This window comes from Corythoichthys intestinalis, chromosome 12, assembly GCF_030265065.1.
Source record: "Corythoichthys intestinalis isolate RoL2023-P3 chromosome 12, ASM3026506v1, whole genome shotgun sequence".
In the NCBI taxonomy this organism is placed as follows: Eukaryota; Metazoa; Chordata; class Actinopteri; order Syngnathiformes; family Syngnathidae; genus Corythoichthys; species Corythoichthys intestinalis.
The window spans coordinates 30,808,158-30,832,369 of record NC_080406.1 but is presented as its reverse complement, the minus strand read 5'-3'; the positions used below and the strand labels follow the sequence as shown (position 1 = coordinate 30,832,369).

General features: G+C 39.2%; 1 protein-coding gene across 1 annotated transcript in view; it reads right to left on the bottom strand.

Annotated features, from left to right (window-relative positions):
- Positions 1-24,212, bottom strand: part of xpo4 (exportin 4) — a 63,101-nt gene that overhangs the window by 19,962 nt on the left and 18,927 nt on the right. Inside the window, exons 7-15 of the mRNA XM_057853125.1 lie at positions 15,876-15,988; positions 8,714-8,871; positions 3,670-3,844; positions 3,382-3,558; positions 3,161-3,303; positions 1,679-1,824; positions 1,421-1,598; positions 1,185-1,344; positions 22-191 (exon numbers count right to left, since the gene is read on the bottom strand). Of these exons, the coding sequence (XP_057709108.1) occupies positions 22-191; positions 1,185-1,344; positions 1,421-1,598; positions 1,679-1,824; positions 3,161-3,303; positions 3,382-3,558; positions 3,670-3,844; positions 8,714-8,871; positions 15,876-15,988 (1,420 nt within the window). The remainder of the gene's footprint in view (positions 1-21; positions 192-1,184; positions 1,345-1,420; positions 1,599-1,678; positions 1,825-3,160; positions 3,304-3,381; positions 3,559-3,669; positions 3,845-8,713; positions 8,872-15,875; positions 15,989-24,212) is intronic.

Genomic DNA, 24,212 nt, shown 5'->3' with positions numbered 1-24,212 from the left:
TTCCACTTCCTCCTTCCTTACCTCTGCCGGTGCTCCACCAGCGTCACCAGCAGCTCCACCGTGTCATTGGCCAGCTCCGTTTCGGAGCTCCATACTGAAAGATTGGTGATGACTTTCTCCAGCAGGTAGCCCACGATCCACTGGGCGCCCTCTGTGTCGGAGCCGAACGCCGTGCTGAACGGGACGCTTACCTAACCGAGGGATAAAATGAGATTTTTGTCCAATTCATCGACGAAATCTTTGCTCGTGACTACACTTGGTGTTGGAGTGATTCTAAACCACAGGTCCAAATTTACAGCCCAGGGGCCAGATCCGGCCTGCCACGTCATTTTGTGTGGCTCGCCAAAGTAAATCATGTCCCTCGACTTTTTTGTGTGTGTGCTAAAATAGAACTTAAATAACATTTTCATAGTCTTTAGAGATTGAGGACTAAAGAATTAAGGATTTTCTAAAAAATATATTTTAAATTTTAAAATTAAAAAATATATATTTCAAATTTAAAAAAAAAAAAAATTTACTGTTTGTTCCTTTGTTTTTGTCTTGTCAAAAACATTTTGAAAAATTAAAAAAACAAATTTAAAAAGGGAATATTTACCGTTACCCCTTTTTGTTTCGATGAATTGTAAAAAAAAAAAAAAAAAAAAAAAATGAATGCAAATTGAAAACTATTTTTTGCTAAAATGAAATTTTAAAATTCTGTACTGTTCAATAAGAAATTGAGGACTACAGAAATCAGACTATTATTTTCTGTTGTTTTATAAAAACTTAAATTTAAATTGTATTTTTGTAATTTTTGTATTGTCAGTGTTTTCTTTTATTAAAAAATAAAAATTATAAAAAGAATACTATCTAAAAAAGTATATAAAATTCAAAGGAAAAATATGAGAATATTTCCTATTATCTTTCAGTGCCATTGACAATGACAGACATCCGAACATGTTTTTATTTTTTATTTATTTATTTTTTTTTTTTTTATCCTTCTGCTGTCAATTTAAATGGTAGGTCACTAGAAGACATCTAATTCATTTGAATGTCTATCGGCTTGAATGGCAGCCAATGAGTCTCAAAAAGAGGGTTCTGATCTTTTCTTTTTTACAATGTCTCTAAAAAAATTTACGACCAAAATAGTTGTGAATTCATTTGATAGTCGATTAGTTGTCGTTTCCAGGTGATCGTGGCGTTACCTGCTGGTAAAGCTTCTCGTCCATGAGCAGGTAGGTTCTAGCCCAGCGTCTCAGGAACCAAACCACGTCTTTGCCCATCTGAGGACTCAACAGCTGTGTTAAACTGGCCCTGCTAGCCCTCGACTCCACCTCGGACGTCCTCAACACGGCTGACAGCAACCTAACGGACACACGGGCACGCCTTTATACAGTCGACTGTCCGCAGAGAAGGAAAAAGAATGCCTCGACATGACTACCTGATGACCGAGTCGGTGCGGTCGCAGCCCGGGATGGACGAGGCCCTCTCGCCCGGCGAGCCCAAGATTTGCAAAGTGGTGTTCATGTCCACCTCAGTCGAGCGCTTGACAGAAAACTCCATCACTTCGGGAGGGATCATTGGCGTCTCCCCTTGTGGGTCGTCCGCCAGGAGGTAACCTAAAATCAAAGCGCAACACATTGGAACACAGTGCGTCTTAAGGCTACGTTTGTTTCATCCTTTCGGTGGGGTCGCTGACCCGAGACCAGGATGAGCCAGTGGATGTCTTCGTAGAGATCGTCAAGAACTTTGTGATCGACGGACGTCGGGTCTGACAAGGACATCAGGTGCTGTTGTGTCCTCTGCAGCTGACCGTGCAGCCGAGTCACACGCTCCTCCAGGAGGCTGAATTTAAACACATGCGTTATTACCTCATTTCATTTAAAGTAAATATATACATTATTTTTTAAGAAATGAAAAATTAGGGATAAAAAAAGACATAGAAAATGTAAATATTAAGAATGGAAACGGATAGAAAATGTTTGTTACAGTGGATTAGAAATAAAAATAACTTACAAGTATGAATGAATCAAAATACTGTATGCATAGCTTTAAGGGGATCATGAAAAATCCCCCCCAAATGTTTATAAGTAAAACAAATACCCTAATTTTCACACTATAAGGCGCACCTGACTATAAGCCGCAGCCCACCAAATTTGGCACGAAAACGGCATTTGTTCATAGATAAGCTGCACAGGACTAAAAGCCGCACCTGTCCTCACTGTATCATGGGATATTTACACCAAAAGATGTTAACCGGTACAACTTTATTTTCATACGACCGACTGTCATAAGACCAAATGAACCATCATTACATTTTGAACCAATTACTGCAAAGCTTTATTGCTTCAAGAAGCTTCATTTGGCCATCACTGCTCTCTTGGGGGAGACAGTTAACCTCTGCTGCCACCTGCTGTTGACATCCAACATGCCTCTTAGCATGCATTGCAGTGCTACAGATGTAAATAACAATCAAAAATCATGTTCTGTGCTAAAAATTTCTTCAGTTACTGTTCCAATTGTTTCATCAATTGCTAGTTATGCTATTTGCTAACACTTTATTTGACAGTGGTGCCATAAGACTGTCATTACACAATCATAATTATGACATGTCTCTGTCCTGAGCATTCATTAATGCTTATAACAAATGTCATTAAGTGTTATCCGGCAAATGATCTCACTTTTGAATGGATGCAAAAGATCCAAGACAAAAATTGAGTTAGTGACATAATTTGCCAAATGACACTTAATGATATAAACATTCAGTAATGTCCATGATAGTGTCATGTCATAATTTTGATGATCTTATGACAGTCTTATGACACTGCTGTCAAATAAAGTGTTACCTAAAAAAAAAAATCAACAAATAAGCCGCACTGGACTATAAGCCACAGGTATCAAAATGAAGGAAAAAAGTAGCGGCTTATAGTCTGAAAATTACGGTACTGGTTAAAAAAATGGATTTGGAATCCAATGCATTTGAAGTAGGAGGGATGGCAGCTAAAGAACGAACGCTCATTCGCTGCCAACCTCCTACTTCAAATGGACTGGATGTCTACTAGTGATTACAATGTAGTCAATGTAGTCAATGGCAGTGAAAGAGTTTTATTTTTTATTATTTATTTTTAGAATTTATAACTGGAATGTTTTGTCACCGTTTTGGTATTATGATTGAGTTTACCTGGTGAGAAGGGGGATGCAGTGGTCTGAAGCCACACGGCCTAGCGTCCCAATGCTGGACAGCTGGTCTGAGAACAGCTCTCTGTCATCTTCTTGCAGCTCGTTAATCTCGTCCTCGTCATGAGTGGACAGGCCGTTCCCCGACTGAGGAAAGCCAGGCGAATTAAAGACGTTAGCGCGGGTGACTAGCAGGTTCTTAAAGCCTCGAGGGTCGAATCCTACCAAGTTACGGGTGCCGTCTGGCGCAGCAAGGTGACACTGGATGTAGGCGTTGAAAACCTGCACGGCGGGCTGGACGAAGCAGCCACGAGGGAAATGCTCTTCGTCCTGCACCAGCTTCAGCCACGACTCCAGCAGCCGGTCGTAGGCTTCCATGTACACCATGTCGTCCTTGTCCAACTGTGCGCACAAACAAACCATGGTGACCATTACAATGTAGCTTTAAGGGGATCACCCGTGTAACAAACACACTTCAAGTCGGTGACAATTTCAAATGCGGTAGTCACTCACCACCTCCTCCAGTGCAGCGCTGCGACCAAAGGAGCAGGTGAGCATTGTGAGGCAGTTGATGAAGGAGGTGAAGAGTTCACTAGGCAGCGCCGTCAGCACGCTCTTGGGGAACATGGTGATCAGGTTGAAGATGATGTTGGAGATGCCCACTGCCTCAGAGTCCTCAATTTCAATACTGGCAAAGAAACAAAAAAGCAGTGTCAAATCTAAAATGTCCATTTCCATTGTGTCCTATGGATCAAGGGAGATGCACACTGCCTCGGAGTCCTCAATTTCAATACTGGCAAAGAAACAAAGCAGTGTCAAATCTAAAATGTCCATTTCCATTGTGTCCTATGCATCAAGAAAAAAACAAAGACTATTCTATATATTTTTAAAGAAAAATATATATTCTTAAAATTGTAACATTAATAAACAAAAATATTCTTCAAGTACATTTTTCTATGGCTAAACATGAAAAAGTTCTTGGCCAGCTTGTCAGTGATATTTAGGTTCGTAAACCACTACTGAAAAAGATCCCTATAGATGGTGCCAATGTATCACTTTGGATTTGGTTCAGCACAAATGTTGAGTAGAAGATAAAGGATTAAGTGGTCAATCTCCGTTCGTCACATCAAAAATGAGGGACAGAAGTACCACTATGTTAAAAGTTGTGAATAAGTTAACCCTTCATTCACTCCATTTTGGTGGGAGAGGGTGATAGCGAATTATCCCATGGTATTGAAAGATGAGCATTCACTTCAGTACTCCCAGTTCAAATGAACTGAACATCTATCGTTGCCAATGGCAAGCAATAAGTTAAATACTTTTCCTTGGGTCAAGATGACACGTCACTATGTTTTGGAGAGTATTTACACATATTGTGGCAAAGGACAAGATGTTGGTTCAAGCAATATGAAATTTGGTGTTTAAAGTTCAATTAAACTGCTTGAATTGGGGTTTAATGAAGACTGGTCAATTTGACCCAGAGGACAAAGAATGTATACAGAAAATGAGGGCAACAGGAGGGTTAAATAATATGAAAACTACAATAATAATGAATATATATGGCGGAAAACACTCAGGTGGCTTTAAGTTCCGCACTGAGACCCCCAATTTGGTCAAATTTCAAAATGGTCCTATAAGCATATGTAATACATTGTTGGAAAGCTTAAAATCTCAGTTTTCTGGTGGAAGAAAAATTTTGAGCAGGAGGGTATTTAAAAAAAAAAAATTAACACCTCTAAACTCTAACTCGAGGTGAGAGCATGAGAGTGCATAACTAAAGACACCATTACGAGATATTATCATGTACTTACCTTGTTTCGATCCAAAAAGTCCATGTTTCACTGAAGGTCAAGACATAGCTGTGAATGGCCACAGCTGGACTTTTTGGCGATTTTATTGGTGAAACATCGTAATATAACAAGGGTCGCAATGCAGATATCGCAGACATCAAAGAGTTGTCGAGATTTTCCTTTTCAAATATTTTCTGTACGCTTAAAAAAATTTTTTTTGTTTGGATCGATTATCATCTAAAATATCAGGGAAAATGCGACAGTGGCACAAAAAAAAATACAATTAAACGATAGATATGAGGTAGATATCCGTGGCTTATTGACAGACACAATTTTTATTTTCAATGTGACGTAATTTGTTTAAAAGTTAAATATGCGAGTGAATAATTTTTTAACTTTTTTTTTTTTTTAAACTAAATATTAGACATCAGTTAATGATTCTAAGCTTAAATGATAGACATTTCAAATAATAAATATAACTACTTACCTTCTTTTTATTGCAGGGTTGAAACAAAAGCGGTTGCGCAATGTCTGTGAACGGGCGTCTCCAGGGTAGAACGGACAAAGTAAAAATAGTTCGGGGGCTTAATGCGCTATGAAACTGGCAGCATATAGCCATATTGTTCTATCAAACACAACAGTTCTTTTGGCTTAAAATACAGCAGTTTATTTTAAAAAGGGGTGCAAGAGCAGAAACTGCTGTTTCAGCCTTGTCTGTTTTCCGCCATATATACATGTATATATGTATATATTACTGAGCTAACCCAAATCTCCTTTGACACGTCAAATTTTTTACACGAGATTGTCGTTTTTCTTTTTACCAGAAATAGTCACTTCTTAAAGTGATTTCTTGACTAAATGGATGAAAGCCAATTTTACTGACAGCTCCCAAAAAATTATATTAAGGGCTGTTTATGTATATAAAAAAAATTGAACATTTTAAAATATTATAAATTACAAATAATAGCTAATTAAGTACAAAAATGTAATAATTTAATAGCCGTAGCTGTAAGGAGTTTGATTAAATAGAAAATATTCAACATAAAAACAAAAAAACTAAGTGAATTAAATTAGCATCACTTTCTATCTCAATGGGATTTGTCCATTGAAAATTGGTTAAGGCCGCTGCCGAATTGTTGCGGCACACCTTGGGGGATGCATGGTGGTTGTCTGGGGGGGGGGGGGGGGGGGGGGGCACTGGGTGTGGTCTGGGGCGGTTGGGCCCCTTCTGGCGGGTGGGCCCTGCCATCGTGAGCCTGCCTCTTAAGTCACGCACGCTTCATTTTGCACTGTAAATATTTTTCATCTTGAGCACCTACACACTAATTCTGGTTTTCAGTGAGAGCCTGAATAAGGCTGTACAAACTCCCATGTGATACATTAAAACTGTTCAGACCATAAGGACACTCAGATTCCTATTTTCCATGTCTTAACAGCTGAACAGGGCAGGTATTTAGAAAAAAAAATGGTCATGGCATTTTTCTAGCGCTGCTCCATCTAAAAAGCCTATCAGAATTATTTTCACCAGTTTTTACACTTGTGAAGCATTTGTGGCGGTAAACTTCCTGTTTTGTACCACTTATAGTAACAAATAATACGATTACAATTTGTTTTAAGTCTTGTTTTTAGCCAGCCGCTGCTACACAATAGTAAGCTTTGTCCTCGTCACCTTGACCAAAAGGCACATGGAAAGATGCCAGGCCGCGTTAAAATGGCCGATTAAAACTATAAATAAGCCATGAGTCAACACAATGCATTGGAAAGGCGTGCAATGCCCCCATTTCCAGTGTGTCCGTAGGGGGGAAACTGCGTGAAACTCGGACCTCCACACTGCCGCACAGCTGTGGAAAATCGCCGCGGGTTGGGGCTTCCTCATGCTGGATTCTGGGGAACAATTTTCGAGGACTCTTTTTTGGCTCAACCGGAAAGCTGACCCTCATTCGCCCTCACTCTGGGATTTCATCACTGAACTTAAAAAGTCATGGGTTTATTCTTTTTTGCCTTATAATGAACTGCAGGCAAGTAAAACATCAAAGACACAAAAAGTAAAGTTTTTTTCCCCTTCTACAACAATTTGGACTATTCTGCACCACTAAAAATCGACATTCCGGGTCACACATGGTGCGGAAAAAAAGGCCAAAGTGTGAGCAGAAGTGCTCAATCAGCGCAGATCGGCCGTCCAGCTTGGCTACGCATGGTTTTCCGATGAGGCAATCGGAAAAAAAAAAGCTCCAAGAATAGGTGATTACAGATGGACTGGGAGAGAGTGCGAACGTGGAAGAGGGATGAAAGAAGGAGGTGGAGCGGGACCTCCACTTGTTCACCGAATGTCCCTACTTCACACAGAAGAGTGAGACCTCTTTAAACTCAAGACGGTAACCTTTCAAAATAAATTATAGCTATTGCAGACAAGACACTTAAAAATGGCAGGAAACACAAACAAAATAGTAAAATACTGTAGTAATTACCAGGGCCTGAGTGAGACTCATTTTCAGCCCGGGAGTTTCATGCAACAGACCGGACCCACTATATATCATGACCTACCGTATTGAAACATTGTAATAATAATCGTATCTTAATCGCGATTAATCGCATGCTATTAATAGTAAACTTGCAATTAGTGGCATTTTTTTAAATGCAAAAATAATATATTTTAATTTTTAAATTCACCCATTAGCACAGGAGTTGACCAATGTACATCAAATTTAAACCTAATTAGAAATAAGAAAAGAGTTTTACTCTACACTTGTAAAGATGAATTTAATTTTCCCCAAATAACTTGTAAAAAGGGAGGCACGGAGGAAGAGTGGTTAACATGTCCACTGACAGTTCTGAGATCAAGGGCTCAAGCACGGATTCTGTGTAGAGTTACCATTTTATTTTTGGGGTTCTCGCTTTAATTTTATCTTGTACATTAGACTAGCTTTTTAAAGTCTCAGGAATCTTTTGCGGGTTTTTTGAATTACACATGTGGCAAGTGTGTACAAAACTGAAGCTGTCCATCGTATTCAAATGATTTTTTGGTTTTTGTTTTAAGTTTGTGGTTATAATAAGCTGAAAAATGAAATGCTTGACATGAGCCATTACATTCAAATTGACATATACAGTTTTGTTGGTTTAATCTTTTATGTTAAATTGCCAAATGAAACAACTTTTACTTGATATTTAAATTGCAAACTGTAAAAAAAAAAAAAAGACATAAAAGCTTTAAGTTGACTAATTTCAAGTGTCATTCTAATTTTTAAGTTTTGATGGAAAAAAACACCAAAATAAGTTCTCAGTAAAAACACAACATTTTAAGTTGACTGGAATTCCGTTAAGTAGTTTAAACCCAATATTTTAAGTAAACTGTACTTCAGTTTAAATAAATAAGATACTCCAAGCAGGATTTGAACCGTAGCCACCACAATGGCAGCGGAACATGGAGACACTTGAAAACCCTAGCCGACTGCCAGGGCGAGCTTTTGAATGCATTGTGAGACTCGGCTAAATTACATAAACGATCATTTCAAGTTCAATTTACTCCAAACCTGATAACACAATTTAACATATTTAATCAAGTTCACAAAATGAACTTGGTAAAATGAGTTAAGAACATTCAAAATAAAAAGTTACTTAGGACAACTTAAAAATTTCATCTTCTTAAAATATTATTCTCATAAGGCATGCTAACATATTTAGTTTTACTGTGTAACCAAATTAAATCTTCACTAATAAGTTTCATCAGTTTGAGGTGATTGTATATTGATCATGCAGAAGCTACTGACCCATTGATCATGCTGAGCAAGCCCTCAACCAGGTGGGCCAAATAGGAGATTTGGGCGCTTTCGTCAGGGAAGATGGGCCCATGCATGGATGCCAGCTGAGCCAGACACTGCAACGAGTCCTGGGCCATGTCGGAATCCTCGCGGATCTTTCTGTGGACCTGGACCAAAAAAATCCAAGACCACAATTACAGTTGTCATGGTTCAAAATTACTTCATTTAGTGTTTTCATTTTCAATAGGACATTTTTTGGTGACTAGATACAAATGTGGCATCTTGTGCTGCTTTTATGGAATTTGATGACAACTCTAAATTCATTCACCGGCATTGACAGTGATAGAACTCCAGTACATTTCAATTGGGAGGGGCTGGCAGCGAATGATCGCCAGCAGCTCCCCCAGTTGAAATGGACTGGCAGTCTATCATTGCAGACGGCAGCCAATCAGTTACCGTATTTTTCGGACTATGAGTCACATCTGAGTATAAGTCGCACCAGCCATAAAATGCCCAACGAAGAGGGAAAAAACATAAGTCGCACTGGAGTATAAGTCGCATTTTTGGGAGAAATTTACTTGATACAATCGAGCACATAGAACAGATATGTCATCTTGAAAGGCAATTTAAAATAAAAAATGCAGTAGAAGACAACATGCTGAATAAGTGTACAGTATGATAATGTTAGATTATGCATGAACATTAATGCGAACGTGGCTGGTATGTTAACGTAACGTAGCTATGAATAGTTATTCAGATAACTATAGCATAAAGAACATGCTAACAAGTTTAGTAAACCATCAGTGTCACTCAAAAACACCAAAATAACATGTGAAGTGTTATGTTATGTTAATAATTTCACACATAAGTCGCTCCGGAGTATAAGTTGTAACCCCAGCCAAACTATGAAAAAAAAACTGCGACTTATAGTCCGAAAAATACGGTAATAATGAATCTGCCAAATTTGACCTGTATTAATTCAACACAGCCATTGCAGATAGAAAGTAAAAAAAGTTTAGTAGAGCCAAATGTCCACTAACTCATTTGCTGCCATTGACGCTGATAGACGTCCAATTAATATCTATTATTCATAGGAGCCAATGAGTTAAAGGTTAAAACTGATCAAAATTAAGAGAATCTGCAGTACAAGCACATGCTCAAGCACAAAACTTCCTGCCTCACCCTCAGATGACTTGAGGAGAATAACCCCAGTCGTTCTCACCCAAACAAACACCTCCACTGAGTTCTTCCAGCCCACAGGCAGCCTCAATCAAACCCAGAGCGGAAAAAACATCCCGATGAGATCTTGGTCACGGCCAACTCAGCAACATGTGTTTCCACTGAAAGTACGCCGCGCACATCTGGACCTCTGCCGCCTCTTTACCAGCACATGGCCCCAACTTCCCGTGTTCCCTTTACGGTTAAGATGCTAACGCGGCGTAGCAGCTGTAGCGCTGCACTCCTGCTCCTGCTGCTTCTACGATGTGAAGTCATCGACTGGAGTGAGGCTGCAGGGAGGCGGAGGGAGGGAGGGTACAAAGCAGCTGCACTAGCGAATGATGTGTTCCATGCCGCTCATGTCTGACTATTGTTAGTGTGTATACGTGCGAGAGAAACCGGAACTTAACGACGGTATTAATGCACACTAATTAATCAATAAACGCCAAAGTCCCGGAAGGGTTGTTTGTGCCATCGTCAGGGTAACCAATTCCATGCTAATGCTGCGTTCGTGAACAGTAGGGAATTCACTGAGATCTGATGTCATGATTTATTCACAGGCAGCAATGTACGCATCATAATTAACGGTCATACCAGAAGTGCGAAAAGCTAACATAGCAATTGCCATAAACACCAAAAGTACAAACAGAAGTGGGGGGAAAAAACAAGTTAAAAATGTGAACAAGTTCCTAAATGGTCAATTCACAATAAAATGGCAGACTTTTTGTGTGCTTTTAGTTGTGGCCCCTTGAAACATTTTGTGGGTCTACTCATGATAAACATGCATATCAATTTATATGTTGCTAAGTAGAACTGGCTTTGGGAGCCGTATTTTCAAATACTAATAAAATTTGGACCAAAACGGTTTTAATTAAACTCTTTCAGGGCTGAATTTTGGAAAGAATGCATTTATGTTATTACCATTTGATTTTCATCCTAAATGTCAGCTTTGTAGCAAAATGGCTGACCGCTTGTGTCTTTTCAAACATTGCTTCTAGAGACTTTTGTGTGTGTGTCTACTCATGATAGACATGCCTACCACTTTTCACATGGCAAAGTGAAACTGGCTTCGAGGGCTGAATTTCAAAAAGATTCCAAGCCAATCTTTGGGGGTTATGAGGGTTTATTATAAACAACATTTGATACCACAAAAGAATAGGACAGCTTTTACGACAGGGATAACAAAAGGAAGGCTGGTAGTAACGGAGGAGAGAGAGTGGAGATGAGGATGCTATTTATAGAGGGAGACAAAGCCTGGCTGCTGTGTGTTCCCTCTGAGGCTCATCTTTCCCATCGTTTGTCTCGCATCAACACTTTGTTCGCAGCCTATTGTCTTTCCATCACAACATGTGCTGACTGACACACTCTTGTTTGACCTTGGCAGATGTCTTTGTATATGAGAAAAGGGCTTTAAATGTATTGTAGGTCTGCATTAGTGAAAAATGCATGATTAACTGAACACGAAATATGAGAGGGCATGTCTATCATGAGCAGAGCCACTGTAAAGCCTCAAGACCCTATGCCGCAAAAGATATAGGTCAGTCAATTTGATTGGGGGGAAAAAAAGTCATTTCAAGCAGTATTTTAAGTACTAAAAATGAATTTGTATTGTTTGGAAAACCAATCCCCAAGCTATTTTCACTTGGCAAAATGACGATCAAAAAGCTCTCAGGAAGTCCAAAAGACACGTGAACCCTGCCATTTTGGTCTGAATTAGCCTTGTTATGTTGCGCTGGATTTCAGATCAATCACTTCCTGCATGTCTGATTGCTACCAAATTTGACATACTAGACAAATTTGCAAAGCTAAATCGTAGATTGTCAGTATTTGTCGTTGTGTCTGGACAAAGCATGACGGCAACATCTGATGGCTTTTCGTCATAGCTATAAAATTGGTATGGTAGTGTGAAGAAACAGTGAAGAAGCCATGCCTGAGAAGGGACATTTTGGCTTAAAACACTATTTTACAGTTTTATTTAATTTTTTGGGGTACAACTCCTACCAGATTGTACTTGGTCTCGGACATGTGATAATCTGAGGATAACGATTGGGTGCTGGACAAACATGCTTTCTTTAGTGTTCCGCTATGAGAAACATCAAAATAAACGATGAACTGATAATTGATTGTTGACTGTGCACATAAACAACAGCTCGGAGACATCCATCTATTTACTGGAAACAAACTAAAGAACCTCAAGAGACACGAACACTGCCAAGGGGAAAAGTCGCATGATCTTCAATGAGCCAAAAAGGGGTTACAATGAGTATTCTGGGAAGTGACACCGCATCTTCCGCTGTTGTTTATGTTTTTTTTCCTTTTCTGCCCGAAACTCCTCGTCGAGACTCTCGTAAAATCATGAAAATTCATGCGACTTTGTTAGTTTTGGAAATGTTTTTTGTAATACAAAGGTATGAAAGGAACCAAGGGCGTATGTTTGGTGTCAACATTGGTAAGGACGATATAAGAGCATAACCTGCATGTACACTTTTTGCTGGGGACGCGACATTAATAAGACCAAATAGAATGGGTGAACGTGGGTCAGGGCTACATTTCTCACGAATATGAACCTAACAAATTGATTGTCGAATTAAACAAATTAAATATAACAGAAAAAAAGTACTTATTCAGGGAAAAACAAAAATAAATAAAAATGGAACCTTCCTTCAGGTAAAACACTACTGCATTTTTTCACAAGCATCTCTAAGTGCATCAGTGTGTTGAGCAATTATGGAAAAAATGTAAATCAGGATTAATTAAACCTTTTACCTCGATTATGATTAATGTAGGATTATCTGAAAAAAATGTCTGCATAGGCTGCAAATAAAAATATTTTTAAATAAATCATGTAGAAAATAAATACATTTTAATTAATAAATAAATTCAGTAGTATGTAGTGAGTTTCAAAAGTGTAAAGTCACAACATGCTCTAGCCTTCTTTCCTTCTAAACCAGGCTGTTTACAAGAAGAAAACATCAGCATGTGTGTTTTTTGACTGTCAACACTTTCCTTTGAAACACAAACCGGGTTCTCTCTCTCGAAGCAGCTTCTTGCTAAAGTTTTTCTGGTTCTATAGTTTCCAGCAGAGTTTACTACATTTCTCGTAGGTTAACTAACGTGAACAGTAGAAAACACTAACAGAAAGACACTTCTCTCCAAGTAGCTTCCTACTCAAGTTTTGCAGGTTAGCAAGTTCACACATTTTCATGTTATGCTAACTCTGATGCAGGTCAGACTTTCAGTAGTGAAATTAGTTGTGTTTCCCATCCCCGAAACATTGACGTCTTTTTACATTACAGTTTTAAGTTACAGTGGCGGCTGCTGGCCTAATATCTGCTATCCCTCCTCTTCGAAGGAGGCTGCATGTTGTCAACATGTATTTCTGTCGGTGCTGTGTGAGTGTGAGCGTGTGTGTGTGGCGGGGGTGAGTTAAGTAATCAGCCAATCAAACGTGTCCTTGAGGGGTAAAATGAACTGGCACACTCAGCAAGTGAAAAGGGGTAAATGTAAGCCTGAACATAATGAAAATAATTAGCTTATAATGGTAGGGTCAGTTCTATCCTTACAATATATGGGAAGACAATCTAAATTGCATATATAATTAAACAAATTATATAATGCAAATAAGGTTGTTTAAAAGTTGGTGGGGACAATTTAAGCATCCTGAAAAGTTAGTGTGAGGTAGTGTGATGTCACTACCGTCCCTATGCATACCTACGCCCTTGAATAGAATGCTGCACCTACAGGGAGCCTTTGGAGTAGGGGAGTGGGAAAGGTAATGTTAGCATGTGTTTACTATTTGAATATGTAAAGCAATGCATCCTCAAATTATGAAGACCATGCTGCACTTTTATCCAAGTTGAGATTAAGGGCTTCAAGAAAATGAGTGTGAGCCAATGCGGAGACTTTGCATTCAACTACAAAACTGTAAAAGGTTAAAACAACTTTTTTGCATATTTTTTAAATTATGAGTGATTTGTAGACTAACATTTTATGCAGCAATTAAACCTAAGAAGAGACTAATGGTTGTGAGAAACGTGAGCGCTGCAGCAATCTGTGTACTGAATGTCTATTTTTTGTCATTTCTATTTGCATATAATCAAATATTTCAACAACATAGAATTTTCTTCTGGAACGAGACTGACGCCAGTGAGAAAAAAAAGAGTATTGTGGGGTGGAGAGTAGGTGATTCCGTGTTAGAGTAGTTGTTCCCCAACCTGGAGTGACCTGAGGTGACCTCATCCTTGAGCAAGATGCTGAACCCCACATTTCTCCTGATACTGCACCATCAGTAGATAAATGAGGATATAGTGTCAAAGCGCTCTGAGCGCCTTGAGGGTTGGAAAGGCACTATACAAGGGTAACACCATTTAAGTACAAACTAAGAAAAAGGCAAACATTAGCATGAGGGTTTTTTGTGGTTGTCTTTTTTATGAGTGTTCTTAAATTTTACGACGACAGCATGGCAAATTTACCACACTGCAGCAAATTGGAGACTGTGGCGGAGGTTAAAATACATTTTCATATTTAGTAGTTTATCATCAAACATCACAATGGCATACAAAAAACTTCTGAAGTGCTGCAGCAAATTGGAGATTGTGGATCAAGTGTTAAGGTGCATCTATGTGGCTGTTAACAGGGGCCTTAATCTTGGCTTCAACTTCCAAGCCTGCCAACGGATAATGGTCCCAATGGCTTGTCTTGTGTGTCCAAACACCCCCACCCCCCCAAACATACACATTCTGACACACACCTGCCGCCTGTGCGTATGTTGGAGACAGCAGTAGAGTCCATTAAATTAAAGACACATACAACATGGAGACAGCACACACGCCAACATTGACATAGTCCCCCAGGGTCTGACATGACCCACCCCTGCCAAACACACACACAGTTGGACAGCTGAGGGCATCTAAAACAACAAACATTTGGGCTACTAGAAATACCAGAGCGGTCGACGAGGCGGAAACCTGACACACGTTAGCACAAGTTAGCATTGTTAGCATTCTGGACCTTCAGAGTTTTTGAATCATTAGCAGTGTAGCTCTTAGCTTGCTTGTCTTACAGCGGGTATACAGTCTGTTCTTTCTGTATGCCAAATATTTTTAACTCATTGGCTTCCATCAAATCAAAGCTGCTCTACAATTGAGCTGTTTTACATTGAGCACACAGTAACTTCAGCATTTTACTATTTACAGCACTCAAAGTAAGGCGATATAATAACCAGTCAGCTGTCATTGACAGTGACAGAAAAATCAAACGATGACTGCCAGCCCTCTCAGTCCAAATGGATTGAACATCTATTGCTGTGAATAGCAATAGCAATTACATGATAATTCAATGTCAGCCATCCCATTTAAAATGGATTTAATGTTTATTGTGGTCAGTGGCATTCAATGAGTTAAACTAATAAACCAAACTGCACTAAATAAATAGAACCATGATTTCACTTTGTCCCACAGCCTGTTTAGGTGGCACCCAAGTTGAGTTTGAATACGATTGTAGTAGTTAACTCAATGCCAGTGAATGATCACTGCACAACCTCCCAGTACAGATGGATTGGACGCCTATTGCTGTCAATGGCACTGAAACATGATAATTCCCTGTCAACCTTACGAGTTCAAATTAATTGGATGCTGACCACCATCAATGGCAGTAAATGAGTTAAGAAAAAATAATTGCTAAATACAATAACTTCATGAAGGGACAATCACATGCTCTATTTCTACAACAGCCAATTTAGACCATATGCAAAAGTACAGTATGCTAAATAACGAAACAGATATCTGCCGGCATACGAACATGTCCCTTCCATTTCAACCCCATACAACTAAAACATCTCACCAAGAGCTGACAGCAAATTCCAAATGAGTCTCAAAAGTTCAGAAAGACTGCCATTCATTTGCATGCAAACCTTTGACTTTGACAGCAGTAGTAGAAGTTGGTGTGTACTCACGGTGAAGAAGAGATCCATGACCCTGGTGTCCAGCAGCGCCTCCCTCCAGGTCTCGGTGGGCTTGAGCATGACGTTCTGCGCTGCCTCGAACATGGCGATGTAGTGCCGCCCCAGTGATCCGTAGCCCGTTAAGGCCAACAGCAGCATAAGCACAGCGTAAAGGCTTCCCCTCCTCTGCCTCCTCGGGAGACGAGCCCGGCGCAAATGTGCACAAAGGAGCAGCCACCAGACTCCTTCACTACCGGGACACACCCCCCACCTCGTTCCTCAACCAATCAGCTGACACTCTGTTTGTCTACGCTCATTTTTTTCTTTCTTGGCTACATACTGGATATTCTTAATCCAACCACTCCATGTAAACGTTATGAGTTATTCAAAACCGGTTTCAAACATTCACTCCGGTAAGTAAAAGCAGACAATGTTTTTTCTTGTGTGACTTAATCTGTTCTGATACACTCTGAAGGACAGAAAAATAAACTTTGTTGTAAATAAATGTTCTAACAAATGTTTTCTTTAATGTTTTCATTTTTGTTGGCCGTGGTATAAGTGGATGGATGTGTGTCCATAAATTAAAATCTTTACGTTTTCATATCTACAATACAAAATGGGAGAAAAAATATTTACTAATATTGTTCTCATATTTGTTTTAAATATTATTAAAATGACTAATAGTTGAAAATGTGAATGTTTAAGTGGATAGACATTTAAGCAAAAATTGCACCTACCAAAATAAATTATTTTCCAATGGAATAAAAATGTTAAATTTTATGTAGGAATTTGGCATGTGTCGACAACGGGTTTAAAGGTTTACCGTGGTTTTATAAATTCACGGTTAGTAAAACCACTTAATTTTGCCATACCGGTATGTTTTTACTCAAGGTTATCGTACGGTCAGAATCTGGTAACGTCCCATGCCTATTAACTTCAGTGTTGGTAATCTTACTTTTAAAAAGTAATTAATTATGGTCGTTACAGATTACTTCTCTCAAAAAGTAATTGTGTTGGTAACTCAGTTACCTGAATGTAAGAGTATTTAGTTACTAGGCAAAGTAACTGGTGATAATTTTCATGGGTTTTTTTTCCCTCAAAAAAACAAAACAAAACAAAAAACAGGTCAAACTATGTGAAGTTTAAAGGGTTTTTGGGACAATTGGCCCTAGCCCAATTCTTCTTTACCCTAAACTTAACTAGACACAGGGGTATTGCGGATATTGCGATAACTAGATAGTAACCTTTGCTATGTTTAGAAGTCATTTAATGTTGTGAATCAACCGTTAAAGTTGTTAAAATTGCTCCCGTTATTTCATTAGTTCCTTTCCGTCTACTTTCGACATGTGAAAGTTTTAAAGCTGATTCATCATTTAAAGATAGTTTCAAGTCAAGATTTTGCTGATTTAGGATATTTTAGATCAAAAGTTATTTAGGTTCGCAAGGAAGGTTCTCTACAACAGAGCCTTCCTTAGAAGTCTACTGCTTTAAGATAGCGGCTGTTTACTAACACATCCAGTTCTCTACACATGTTGCTAACGCCGCCGTGTCTGTTATTTCGCATCTAGTATGTGGTATCTACCGTAGCATCATGTGGGCGTAGTTTGTAGGCTATCGGCTACAGTCAGGTATTATTGGAGCCACCTAGCATCGCGTTTGCAACAGCGTCTCAACTTCCTTGACTCCTCCCCACTGCTGCTCTGCTCTGTCGTCTCCATGAGTCCGTCTCCCTCAGACTTTTCTCGCATCATTCAACCAACATAGTGATGCATTTAAACGCATGCCTTTCCATCCTCAGTAATGGTAACGGCTTTGCCAAGATGAGAAAAGTAATTGATTATTCACAATTGGAAAAAAAAAGAAAGAAAAGAAAGAAAGAAAAAAAAAAAAAAAAACGCCATTAGCAACACTGTCATATTCTAACGCCGTTATTAACGACTAGAGCTGCAACAATTACTGTAATTTCCGGACTACAAGCCGCTACTTTTTTCCCTCATTTTGGGTCCTGCGGCGTGTGCAATGATGCGGCCAATTTGTGTATTTTTCTGACGGCCGCCAGGGGCGCTCGAGCATGGAATGTGGGAGTGAGACAAGTGGAATATATGTGTGGAGGAAGACGCTAGTTTGCACTATTACCGGTAGTTGAAGTTTGTGCGTTGTGCATCCGCCTTTGTGCATGAGTAGAATTGGCATACTTGCATCATGGAAAATGCTCGAAGAAATTAAATTGGCCATCAGAGTTGTATGGGAAGCTTTGATGACGAGCGGCGAGAGATCGTATGCCAAGACTCGCCGCATGCAAAGAGCAGCTTTTGCACAGGTTTGCCGGGGGAGCCTGGTAGCGTGAAGCGCTGTGAAAGAGTCCGCCATAACCAACGGGTTTCGAAGGGGCCATTCTGCTGCGTGACGAGGAGGACAGCACGGGCTAGGAGTGAATTTGCCTCATTAAGGGAGACGTTGAAGGCGACAGCGAAGGAGAGACTGAGTAGGTGCGTGGCGAAGTGCATCTGAGCGTCTTCATATCCGACACCGAGGGTGAAGACTTCCATGGTTCTAATGCACAGGAGGAAGATGAAGATTGCTAACAAAGACTTTTATGTTTTTATTAACCAGCACAATTAGTGCTGCACCGCCATGCTGATGCTATGTAACTTCCGTGCCGCTGCTATATAACTGCCGTGTTTGCCGGCGCTGTTTGGAACGAAAGGTTAAGGTGTGTTATCAAAATTTTGAAAACTGTATATTTCTTTGTCAATGTCTCTTGTTACTAAGTGGGCACACGCGGCTTATAGGCAGGAGAGGCTTATGTATGTACAAAATGGTTTTTCCTTTAAAAATCTACTGGGTGAGGCTTGTAATCAGGGGCGCCCAATAGTCCAGAAATTATGGTAATTGATTATCTCGCGTATTCGATTAGAAAAAAAGATTTGAATTAAATTTTGCTGCTTCGAGTATTTGGTTGATTAAAGTGGCGTAATGGTTTATTTTGAAAGTGTTTGCATTAAGTTTTATTGATTTGGGTGAAAACACTGCCTCAATAGTCTGCCTCATTTCACATGGCTGAATCCAGCTTATCCATGTTAGGATCGACTTATGCTTAAGTTTTTGTTTGAATTAATGTTCTTTTTAATGCATTCGGAATTTAGTTTATAGGTATATTTAGCCATTTTTTGTGCGAATATGTGTCTGAACCATTTGTTAAGAGTACTGTGGGGGGAAAAAAATGCTATAAAACGCAAACGTTAAGCTAGCGGACTTTTGCTATTTAAGTTAGCATATTGTTCTTTTATTATACAAAGATCCTTTTTTAAATTTTTAAAAAATTTTTACCGTTAGAGGCTCAGCTCCGGTATTTTAATTTTCAATGTTCCTTATCCGATAACTCGATTATTCGAACTAACTAGTTCATCGATTAATCGACTACTAAAATAATCTACCAAAATAATCTAACACCTGTTAACAACACTGATTAAATTATATCTAAGACTATTTTTCATGTCTATGTATGAGTCGCAGGCCCTGCCAAACTAAATAAAAACATGTTACTTATAGTCCAGAAAACCAGATTTAATCGGCCAATATCAGCCAATTTTGTTACATTGGATTTTTTTCACATTAACACATGACAACACTAGGACCAAGAAAATGACGTGCAAACATTTTCCTGCCAAATAATGGAATCTGCATCGGTCTCCGAAAATACATTTTAGCCAAGCCCTCGTACAAATCTAAAAATTTGGAATATTTTTGAAGCGCAGATGGAAGTTGGAAAACGAGATGCATGTCACAGTTGCTCCAAAATAAAAATAAAGTGTCAATCTCCTGTCAATCAAAGTGTCTAAAGCACTCCAAGCCAGTTTGTCACCGCTGGCCTGTGTTGAGATTCCATGTGCATCACTTCACAAACAAGCCAGCAGAGGAATGCTCCATCAAAGCCGAGCGGCAGGAGGCAGAGGGCGGCTGGGTCGCCGGCAAATTCCGGCCGCTGCCGCCGCCCACGCCCCACACCGCACGCCGCAATGCTCTTTGGGCCCACAAGTTGGCACCTGTCTAACTCCGAGTGCGAAATAAAAATAGCCACGGCGGAGGCGGAAGACCTCACTGTGAACTTTGGCGGGGAGGGACGGAATGAGGGCAATGGAAAGATGCTCCGTTCGGGAGAAGACGCAAGAATGCGATTCGTTTTAGACCACTCCCCCGGGAAGGAGCGCGGTGGCGACACGAGTCCGACGAAACCTCGGGGGAGCGGAGGAATGCTAAACACATCATGCAATTTTTCTGTGATGCTCTGTTGTATAAATGAAGACAACACACAATATGGAGTAGGGTTAAGGTTTTTGCACCTTTTCCATAAAATCACTTTCTTCATGCTTCTGATTGGCTGAAAGGGCCTGGTGCCAACTGCTGCTTTAACACACTTCACATTTGCTTTCATGTGGACTTATATTTTAGGGGGACTTCCAGAGTTTGGGGGGAAAAAAGATTTTTTAGAGTAACTCTCATGTGTGTGGATGTCGGCCAAAGCACATTCTTTATGTGTGTGGTTGAGGAATAAGCATGCTTTAAAACAGGGGTCTCAAACTTGCAGCCCACAGGGCAATATTTTGTGCTCCTTTACATCTTAGACGACGGTCAGACCGCAGGGCTTGATGCGCAATTCAGCGTTTTTATTAACTCAGATTATATTTTTGTGTAGACGTTCATATTGCAATTTGATCAGAATGCGTCCATGAAGTTACACGTATGAGCACTGCGACATGGTCACTTTGGAAGGTCTCCTGTCCACAGTCGTGTTTTAGTGGCAATTTTTGAGGTATTTATGCTACTAGAGCAAACATTTTATTAACCTAATAGTTACACGTGGAGTATCAAGAAGGTATTTTGTGCGCTTTCCAGGTTTTGGATGAATATCTGATTTTTATCGCCATCCGAATGAGCCCAAATCGGATTAGGACAAAAAAGTCAGTGTCCACACAGTAGGACAAAAAATCTGCTATGTCTCACATATAGGCAAAGGAAAAACAGCGTGAATGTAGGCAAAGTGTTTGTGCAGCCTGTGCATCATTATCTTGGCTTAAAAAAAATAAAAATAAAAAAATAACCGCTTGCATTACAAGCCAGCATAGCTTAGACTAATGACAGTTTTCAACTGTGTTTGTCAAGAAACCAAAGTGAATTAGCAGCCGTTACTCGATTGAAAATCTCCCAAATTCCAAAGTGACTCCAGGTGGAAGGAAAATGTATCCAGTCACCTAGTCATTCCTGTCATGAAGACAAATGTTGGCGATCAACGTAGCCAATTAGAGGAAAAATGAGCGACAGAATATATTTTTTTTAGTTGGCTACAAGGGCATCACAACCCTAATGTGCATTACTGCACAGAAAATTGCAGTGCAGAATTATAATACCAATCTAATACAATATCACTACTCAACTAGACCTGCTGAGGAATATGTAAAATAGCAAAGAGATATCTACAATCTACTTCAAAATGAAAAACAGTTGAGAACATGAACGGTTGTTGTTGTTCTGAACAACCGTTCATGTTCTCAACTGTTATTCATAAAGATTGAGGGGACTGGATTACTTGTACTTTCCTAAAATATTTAAAACCTCTTTTTGTGGAAGACTTGAAGTGGCCTACACTCACCCAGGGGCTCCGGGATAAACCGAGTTTGTGATCCCTGCATTAAAGAAAGCCACCACAGACTTAACAAAGGACACCCTAAATGGAGGACGTGTGTGTGCCTATGTATGTCATGCGCATGTTTGCCGGATGACGAATGAGCGCGAGGGGAGTGACGAAGACATGTGGCGACACTCTGCCAGCTTTTTAAAAGACATCACCTGCTGCTGCTGCTTCTAGCCCACGGGCTGCTAATAACTGTGGTGACGCCTCACTTTTACGCACAAACGCACACAGGCACGGACACACAAATGTGTAAATGCAGGTCAACAAGTGAAGAGGACACAAGCACGAGCCATTAACATGTTAGAAGCCTCTTCACACAAACACACAAACTACATTAGCAGCCAAGTGCACTTAAAGCTCAGATGCAAACAGCTCTACATGTAGTCAAGGTTAATTTATATTAGTTTCATTTTGTAATGTGATTAATATTTTAACTCAAGTTTTACATATTAGTGTGAAAAATTCAAACATAATTTTGTTAAAGTGATATGTTTCATGTTTTATTGTAATTGGGATGACTTTCAACTTTTAACTCACAAGTTTTAACATTCTAATGATAAGTATTTTTTTTTTGTTTTAATGTAGAAGATTTTACATTTTACTACTGTGCCATGTTTCGTGCTTAAATGGGGTAAATGCCGCGTTTTAACTTTAGTTTCAATTTAAGTGCAAATATAATGTGACATGACATTGAACTGGTGTGACAGCAACACACTTCCCCTGGAAGAGGGTGTTGTCCAGCTTGTTTGTAAAATTTAGCTTTGTGAACCACTGTCATGTCTTAGATGGTATCACTTTAGATATACGATTTGTGCACGTTTTGAGTTTTTTATTATTATTATTATGATTAAGATTATTATTTTAGGTAAATCAGTTCATGTAAGAGGAGGAAATGAGTGCATAATCGTAGTATGAACTAGGGCTGCAAAGTGAATCGAATTTTAACCGTGATCATGATTCATGCTGCTATGATTGAATAGATCCTAATCTGCCACATGTCTAGTCAAGCAATAGCATATATATCCAGTTAGAGCTCGCCAACTTTTAAATTCTCGGGTAGTTCATTTTATAAAATGAAAATTTAATTCAAAGTTTACTGACCAATTCATTTTACAGATGTTTCCCTTCACATAATTGCGATTAATAATTAGGGTTGCAACTAACGGTTACTTTCAACATTGATTAATGAGACGAATAATTAAACAATCAATTAATCGGATAATTTTATTTTTTAAATTACCTTCAAAATTTACCATGAAGTTGTTTTAGGCATGTTGTAAGTAACAATGAAGATAAAATTGATGACTATTTCCTTCAAAAATAATATTTTATTACAGCTTCCTGACTTAACTGTAGTCTACAACTGTATCGATTATCAAATTCGTTGGCAACTAATCTATTAATCGATTTAATCAATTAGTTGTTGCAGTATTAAATAAGCTAGTTTAGACCGCAAGATGTCTGGAAATTGGCATAAATGTGAATTGTTGTTTTCCAAAGTAAAAGCAGAATTTTGTAATTGTCCTACTTTTGACTTAACAAAAATATAATGACAAAATCTGCTAATATTTACAAATGAGAAGTTATATGTTATATGCATGGTATAATTTCAAGAATTGAGACAAATTTAAGGTGAAGCTGATAAACGATTACAGTGTTTTTCAGACTGTAAGTCGCAGTTTGTTTTTTTTGATAGTTTGGTTGGGGGTGAGACTTATTCTCTGGAGCGACATATGCGTAAAATTATTAACACATTATTATATCATGTCATATGTTATTTTGATGTTTTGGAGTGACACTGATGGTTTGGTAAACTTGTTAGCATGTTCTTTATGCCATAGTTATCTGAATAACTCTTAATAGCTATGTTACGTTACCATACCGGCCACGTTTGCATTTCGTTGTTAATGCATCATGTAACATTATCATACTGTACACTTATTCCGCATGTTGTTCTCTATTGTATATTTATTTTAAATTGCCTGTCAAGATGACATATCTGTTCTATGTGTTGGATTTTATCAAGTAAATTTCCCCCCAAAATGCGACTTCTATACGTTTTTCTCGTCTTCGTTGGGCATTTTATGGCTGGTGCGACTTATACTCAGGTGCGACTTCTAGTCTGAAAAATGCGGTAATAGGTTTTCAAAATAATTATCGATTAATTTGCTAATCGATTAGTTGTCGATTAATCGATTAAATGTTGCACCTCAATAATGATTAAAATGTTGATCAAAAAAATGTTTGTGTCTGCGTGTAAGATTTCAATTTTTTTGTGTTAATTTTCTATTCTGCATAACAGCTTTCCACTTCCATAGCCGCGTAACCATGCCTACCGGGGATCCCAAACAAACACCCGCCAACATTCAGCAAAGCGCTAACGGCCCTGAGACATTCTATACGTGTTGAATATGAAAAGGAGCTAAACGGCAAGCAGCTGGACATCTTCATACAAGCTCTCATTGTGTCCTATTTGCCGCTGCAAATAGCCAACAAACAGATTAGCCGGCTAATCTCCACACGGGTGTGCTCTGTATGTGTGTGTGTGCGGGTAACAGATTAGCGAGCTTCTACTGTATCCTCTATTCATTACGCTTGATCCCGGCGGCCGCCTTGCCGTCGCGCGGCGCTATGCTAGGACGCGTGCTGGGGTTTAA